The sequence below is a fragment of the Clarias gariepinus genome, chromosome 27, assembly GCF_024256425.1.
Source record: "Clarias gariepinus isolate MV-2021 ecotype Netherlands chromosome 27, CGAR_prim_01v2, whole genome shotgun sequence".
Classification (NCBI taxonomy): Eukaryota; Metazoa; Chordata; class Actinopteri; order Siluriformes; family Clariidae; genus Clarias; species Clarias gariepinus.
This window is the reverse complement of record NC_071126.1, coordinates 2,543,766-2,551,785: the sequence shown is the minus strand read 5'-3', so window position 1 is coordinate 2,551,785 and position 8,020 is coordinate 2,543,766. Positions and strand designations below refer to the sequence as shown.

The window sequence follows — 8,020 nt, the reverse complement described above, 5'->3', positions numbered from 1 at the left end:
CTTCCCGAAGGATGAAAGCAGACGCTCAAGGCTACTTTGACATCTTGTAATTTGTGCGTGTCGGGACTCAGGTATGACAAGACACTTTAAAAAACAACACACACACACGCGCACGCGCGCGCGCTTATTATTATTGCAGGCACATGCGCGCCGCCCACCTCGCGCAGACTCGTAACGTTACGCGCGCCTTTTGTTGCGCAGAAAACAGCGCGGCTCCTTTAAGAGCGCAACACGCCTCGCTCCAGAGCCGACAGACACCAACACTGTGGTATTAGTAAGAGCCCAGGATACCGAGCAGACACACACACACACGCGCGCGCGCATACACGTGCACACGCACTAGACCATCTTTCCATACAGACACGCATCTAAGACAGGTATAGATGGAATGATAAAAAATGGAATACCACTGGATTCTGTTTCCTGTCGTGTTACAGTTCCTCTTACGACCAGGTAAGCTTTTTTTTTTTTTTTTTTTGCTTTTTTTTTTTAAGTTATACCTACCGCTGTTTTACAAAGTCAACACGCTTTCACGCGCACAAAAAAAAGAAAGAAAGTCCAGAAGCGTTACGATATTACGCGCGCGTTTGGTGATTTGTGCGTAAAACCCATCTGGATGCTTAAAATGTGAGATCTGCCTTAGAGATTAAGGGAATGTGGACACGGGAATATATGAGGTTGTTTATTTGTTAATCATTTGAGACATTTAATAATGTGTGCTGGTGTTTAATTGGTTCGGAAACTTCAGGCCTTTCTAAGTCGTCAGTGCACCATGACTTGTTTTGCACCAAAGTGATGAGGAACGCACCGGTGTTGGGTCAAACTTCATCACGGCGACGTGAAATGAACACCTCTAGTGATGCTTTGGCGAGGTGTTTGTGTCAGGGCTGCGCTCTGGATGTTTGGACACTTGTTGCGTTCCAAGTGCTGAACTCCATTTGCCTTTCTCTCTCTCTCTCTCTCTCTCTCTCTCTCCATCTGTGTGTGCGTGCGTTGAGCAGTTACTGGATGAGCTCGGAGAACGGAGAAACCGGATATTGGCGTGCTTAGCCGGAGGGTGATAACGTAACGCGGTGCTTGCTCGCGCGCGCGCGGCTTTCTGTAAATAATTCATGGCGCGCGCTCATGTCCGCTCTGTGCGTCCCAGCGGCAATAAACAACTTCTTATGATAAAAAAAAAATTATAATCTTTTGCATTTACTTGCCCAAACTGAGGCTCATTATAACAAGTTAATAATTATGGTACTAATAGGTTGTGTAGCTTATAAGATGTAAAGAGTCTTAATGAGTTGTTAGCTATAGCTGCATTATGTAGTTTATGTAGAAGGTAAAAAAAACCCGGATGGTGAGGGTAAGGGAAGCAGTCCTGTCCTTATTATTTGTTTTAAAACAGCGGCGTTGTGGTTATCACTGTCGCCTTGCACCTCCAGGGTCCAGGTTAGATTCCTTCAATTCCTAACTGCATACTGGGCATGCAGTCTAGCCATCAAGTTGTATCAGCAAGATCTTGTGAAGACCCTTAAGATGACTTTAGTATGAGGAATGTAGAAAATGACTCCCTTAATATTCGTGGCTGTAGGGCTTTAATGAATCCCAAAGACATCCACAATAGACAGTCCAGCCTGTGCCACCTGGGAAAGAAAGTGTATGTTTGGTAACTGCCGGCATGGTACACAAGGATGGATTACCTGATGGGACTGTCGGGACAGGCCCAGGTACCGAAGGATTCGGGAGACTCCAAAGTCAGTGTGGTTCAAATGTCTCCCTAAAACACAAAAGAAACTGCCTCAGCATTTACTTTAAAGATGCCACATAAACAAAACCATCATTACACCTGTAAAGTGTGCGATTTTTACTTTAGTTTTTCGCCAGACTTTGAAGGCAAAACTTTGGAGGTTGTAATGCAGTTTAATATAGGTGCTTTTTGGTGTGTTTTTTTTTTCCAGGGCCCTTTGTCTCTTAAGGTGTTCCTGAATTTATCCTGTTGAAACTTTTAAATATGGGGAAATTTACAGTCGTTTATGCATCTTTTTAGATTACAAATCTTTTGTGTAGCCACACTGACTAGTCTCATGTATTACCACACTGACTTTAAAATCATTTATTTGTAAATAAATTTTTCATGTGTGTTTTCATGTGAGGTGGTAAATCATTGCAGTACCTCTATGATCCTACAGGTGGAGTGCTCTAAACTATTAACACATTATCAGGCAACATAGACACCTGTGTGGTAGGAGCAAATAACTGTAACAAAACGAAAAGACAAAAACAGTATAAAATCATGATATTTATAAAATCGTGATACTTAAAGAATCACATAACTTATCGAATCAGCACCCAGGTATCATGATAATATTGTATCGGTTTGCCCCTGGTGGTTCCCATCTTTAATATCTACCGTATATCACACTGAACAAAAAGAAAACACATAACAACAACATCAACAAAAAACAACATAAATGCCCTAAATGTGTGTTTGGATTGTTGTATCAACAGCAACCCAAAGAAGTAGATATTCTTCCAACATGTTCTCCTTAAGCACTTCTGGCATATTTATTTTCCAGAATGTAGACAGAAAAGCCACAGGCTGCATTATAATGAACTGCCTACTTGAAGATGAAGGGGATGGGCTTCAATAGTTGGAGGTAGTTCAAGACAGCTGTGTTGTTGTATTGCAAAACACAGAGCACTCACAGACTGCAACAGATTATTTATGCTTGTAACACCTTCTCACTCAAATGACAACATTAGGACTGATCTTTCAGGATGTCAGAAGGCGTGCCAGATCACAGACCGCTTTCAGACCCATCATGTATGGGGAAAAAAGGACCAGATATAAAAAAAACGTGCAGAGACAAACCAGCTTTTTATAAAGTTAATTGAACCAACCAGGCTAAAGCGATTTCGTGGTCCAAGTAACTGTCCCATTGTGACTGTGGCTTAGCTGGTGAGGTCAAATTTTAATTGAAGAAAGTCTTATGTAAAATGTTTAACTATATGTTCAGATCAAAAACCAATGCTAATCGCATGTAGTTGTTTCAAATATGCAAGTTTACAGTTCTAGTGAACGTGCTTTTAAAATTACAATTAGTTTCAGCTTTATTTCATCATTCAATGTGCATAAAGCAAAAGATGTGCCTGAAGTTATGCTGTGTTAAGGTTGGACTGAAAGACACAAAGCCCTATCTGAACTCAGCCCTACTGAACACCTTCGGGATGAACTGGAACACTGACTGTACCCCAGATTTCACAACTGGTCTTATGGTGGAATGATCACAGAATCCCAACACCCACACTTTCTAAAATCTAGTGGAAAGCTTTCCCAGGAGAGTGGAGGCAAATGAGAGACCAACACTGTATTGGTGCCCATATACAAGACTTTGGAATGTATTTTCATAGCGATCAAGTTTTTCAAGGTTTTTTTGCTTGCTTTTGCTGTACTGATATCACAGAAGCCAGCAGTATGCAAATAAATTCTTCGGCTAACTACAACAACACACATAATCGGCTGATTTGTTTTACCACAAGGTAAAATAAACCCAGGTTAAACTGGTTTATTTAACACCTGATTGTTAGTCATACTTTCTTGTCTAAAAATTCAATGTGTTTCTGAATATTTGTGGGTTTTTTATACATAAGTATTTATATGTCAGATCCTCTGCTGCAATAAAAAAAATGTAACAAGATTGTTTGTCAATCCACACCACCACACTCAATCAATCAATCATCAGCATGTTCAAAGACAAAGCAGTTTTGTCACGTCATCTTATTTTCCTCGCAGGCCACAATATATCTTGTTTTTTTTTTCACTGCAAACACTTGTTCAAACATGCGTATTTTACTGGAAAAAAAAGTTAAATAATGAAAACAAATAAAAGACTAACTTTGCTCGAGACCAATAGGAAAGCCCAACAACTATTTTTGACCTTGTTACTTTATACTTTTTTGACTCTTGTACTATAAATATATTTTGTTCCACTTTTATAGTTCATGCAACCATTTTGAACAGTTATATTAATTCAAGATGAATTATCCATGTTACAGTGGTCCATAAAGTCTAAACATTTACATACATTAAATGGCCAAAAGTACACGTTAAACATCTGAGTGGAGGACCACGTCCTGGACAGGGCTCTGACCTCAACACCTTTTGGGAAGAACTGAAATACTCACTGCAACCCAGGCCTCCTCACCCAACATCACCAATAATTAATGAAACTCCCATTGCTACACTCCAAAATTTAGTGGAAAGCCTTCCCAAAAGAGAGGAGCTCATTATAAGAACATAATGAGAGATGGGAGTAAGTCAGGAAATGGATGTTCAAAGCGGACATATGGATGCGATGATCAGATGTCCACCAACTTTGATCCATTGAGTGCACTTATTTAAACATATGATAGCACTAGTTAGATTTCTGGACTGTGGGTAAAAAAAAGAAAAAGGGGGATAGAGATCTAAAGAAGAATGAATAGTAAATCTGAAGTCACAATAAGCTTGTGTTTTTGTGCCCTGCACCCAGGATGTACTTTGCCTTGTCGTCTGAGTTCCCAGAGATAAACTAAAGACCCCCACAGTCCACACAGGACAAGCAGTATGGATAATGCACAGAGATAATGGGATGAAATACATTGCAATAAATATTTGGGAAACAAAAAAGTATAAACTTCCCTTTACAACTCGTATATTTTTTTCCAACATATTATATCGACTTCAGGTTCTGAGACATTTTCCAGATTAAGGCTTTCCGTCAGCATTAACTCCATCAGTGATTTGCATAGTTAGCTGTCCACACTCCATTGTTTTGATGCTATTGTCACCTTTAATCTCTGGTGTTTGCTGAAAGCCGTCACTCAGCTTTGTATTCACCGAAAAGAAAAAGCACCCAACAGGAACCAGTCAAATCTCACAAAATAAACCAGGAACCTCTACAGCAAAGTAAACACACAGGTATCAGATAATCCCAAAGCACACACTCTTACAGTTACTGTGCAAAGGCCTTTAGCCCTAAACCACCTACCCACCCTCCCACTCCAACACACACCTATCCATACACACACCTAAAAAAAAAAAAAATTAATTACTTAATATAGATTCAATTAAAGAATTGGGAACAGATGTTTTACAAACAACTGGTTGCTTATAAAACAAAATCAGCAGCGACCTCATTTCCCCTTTCGTCTGTTACATGGTTTTCATGCTTCCTCTGCAACTGCTCAGGTACAGGGACTCAAAGTAATGAGAGACAAATAGTCTCTCAAAAAGCCAAGAGAACAATTACTCAATATTACACCAAACAATATAAGACAGTCTGTCTTTTTGGAAGGAAAATATGAAGTAATAAGGGCTAGCTCTAGACTTTTGCTTGAACTAATGCTGTACCGTACATACCTCCGCATAGCAGTGAGTGATTTTACATGAGCTTGGCCTTTATCCTGTTTTTTCATCCTCTGTTTGTAAGACAATAACTAATCCGCACTATAAATGTCTTAAGTCGACATGACAATCTTAATGTGCTGAATACAGAAACAAATGACGATGAGGTTTTCAACAGTTGCACTTATGACAGCCGGTGTGTTTCTTGAGCCTCACACTAGCTCCTGTTCTGGACGGACTTTCTGGCTGTCTGGAAGCACATAATCAATCAACCTACTTTAAATGGATGTAAGACCTGTTCAACCGGTTTCCACACTCAATGTCAAAAGGCTGAAGTGTACAGTAACTGTAAGCGTGACTGTTTGCTCTGTACGCATGGTTGCTGTTTACTTTTGTACCATATCATAAAATTAAAAAAAAGTTACGTGCCATACTATCGTCTCCGCAAATCCTTGTTCAAACATTTATATCCGTGTTATGACTATTTTAACTTATTTGTCAGTCACATGCATGGGGGATTCAGGAGAAAAGCTGAACACTCAAGCAGTCCCAGAAGTGACATGTACAAACAAACACAAGCAGGCAAAATAAAAGTGCATAACGTGAACATTATGATGGCATCAGATAAGAAACAAAAGCTTTAAAGACTACAGTTTGATGGGAACCCTGATTAATCGTCAAGGCGGAGCAGGAGATGGCGTTTTTCTATTCTTAGTTTGCCAGACATGTTTGTAAGCTACTTAAATTTGTGCATGTCATGACAAGGTAATTTGTCATAACTTGCTTCAGTCATAGGGAAAATACACACACACAAATGCACACACACACACACACACACACACACAAATGCACATGGTATTGATTATCTAAGTAAGGAAAGTGTCATGACTGATGAAGGCTAGTAACTGCTGGATGAAATACTTCGGGCAAAGTATCAAAAATATATAAACGTGTCTGCTCCCTAACTTGGTGAGTGTAATTAATCGCAGCACTGCAAGAAGTTATTTTCTGAAAACTCTACAACCCCAGAGGGGAGAGCAGATTTTGGGAACTTGGTGTGCTCTAAATGAGCAACTCTTCTTCGTTAATCTCACCAAACACTTTTGTTATTCCGTTTTCAGTGGGTTGCCTTTGATGTGTCTTTAATCCGCTTTTATCCTGTTTATTCACTGTCAGCCTCCTAGTGTTGCACTTTACTGCCCTGCGTATAGGACAATTTTTGGTTCTTTTGACCAGTTTTATTATTATTTGTTTCACCAGGCAGTACCAGGCCCGTAATTACACCAGACGGACCTCAACTCACAGTGCAGCTAAATGGCAAGCTCGTTCTTCATTGCCATGGTGACGCACCAGTGCTTTGGGAACGGGAGGAACGTCCAAATCGACCACTAAAGGAGCAGCAGAGAGAACACCACCTGTCTATTATTACTCTGGACCGGGTGATGTCACATCATCAGGGCAAATACAATTGCTTGGAGGGGCCTTCACGAGAGAAGAGCTCCATTTATGTTTATGTTAAAGGTAGGTGAAACTCACAGGATTTGTGTGTGTTCAGGAGAAATGTGTCTGCAGAGTTTTATAGGAGACATAGTAGTAGTTGTGTGCAGACTGTAAGCTTGCTTTGTCTTTGTTATTAGCGCTATCTTGTTCTCATCCTCACGCCTCACACTCTGCCTGGTTTCCTATCACAATCTGGCACCTTCTCCATCTCTCGCTCTCTCTTTCTCTCTCTTGTACTGCAATACCACGTCTTAATCTAAGACCCTTGGTTGTGTTTCATTGGTTCTTGATTTAGCCTTCCTCTTAGCAGATCCTGACAATGCCTTCAGGAGGTCCCTCATCCGTGACATCATGGCCGGGGCAGGCGAGACTGTCTCAATCCCATGCCTGGCCACAGACCCCAGAATGATCGATCTGCGCCTGAAGACATGCAGCGGAGAGCAACTGCCCAAAGGGATGATATACAGCGCTAGCACCGAGACAGGCATTTCCGTGATGGACGTCGAGCCTACCTACAAGGGCTGCTATGTCTGTGAGGGAAGTCTAGGAGGCACGATGGTCCGATCTATGGAATATAAGCTTAATGTGCGACTGGGTGAGAGACACAGACAGAAAACAGAGACTTTTTCGTCTTGTTTCTTGTATCTTCCCCCATTCTCTTAACATTTAAATTGGGATGTGCTTATAACTACTCTTTATATAGCTTGTGTAAAGTCTACTCAGCAATGTTAAAAATATTTGTTTAGTTAATTCTCTTTCTACTGGCTGAATGTCAGTTCCAGATGCACCGCCCAGTATTTTGCTTCAGGAACATAACCGAGTGCTCCTGACCCAGGGCCAGAAGCTCACGCTCAACTGCTCCACTTCCAATGTCAACAGTGAAATCAAAGTCACCTGGGTCCCACCGCAAGGAGTGGTAAGAATACAGGCAAATTCTTTTGTGCATACCTGTACCATGTTCTGTGAACACACACACACTCAAAGTGTCTGTGCAACACCCAGTTTACACTTTGCATAATAATTACTACATGGCACAAAACTGTTTTTTTTTTTTTTTTTTTACATCTGTTGAGGTGTTTTAGCTCTTAACAAACTTTAACAAATAATTATATTTTCAACATGAGAAATATCGGCCAAGGAATGTAA

The 8,020-nt window shown here is 40.6% G+C and overlaps 1 protein-coding gene across 3 annotated transcripts in view; it reads left to right on the top strand.

Annotated features, from left to right (window-relative positions):
• Window positions 1-270: 270 nt before the first annotated feature.
• The window catches only part of kita (KIT proto-oncogene, receptor tyrosine kinase a), a 29,636-nt gene continuing 21,886 nt past the window's right edge, over window positions 271-8,020 (top strand). The window contains exons 1-4 of one of the 3 annotated variants that reach the window (XM_053489074.1): window positions 271-453; window positions 6,635-6,895; window positions 7,185-7,469; window positions 7,651-7,790. In XM_053489074.1, the coding sequence (XP_053345049.1) occupies window positions 399-453; window positions 6,635-6,895; window positions 7,185-7,469; window positions 7,651-7,790 (741 nt within the window). In that variant the 5' untranslated portion in view covers window positions 271-398. Of the gene's footprint in view, window positions 454-6,634; window positions 6,896-7,169; window positions 7,470-7,650; window positions 7,791-8,020 lie in introns of all 3 variants that reach the window. The other 2 variants (XM_053489073.1, XM_053489072.1) reach the window with 2 other exon arrangements.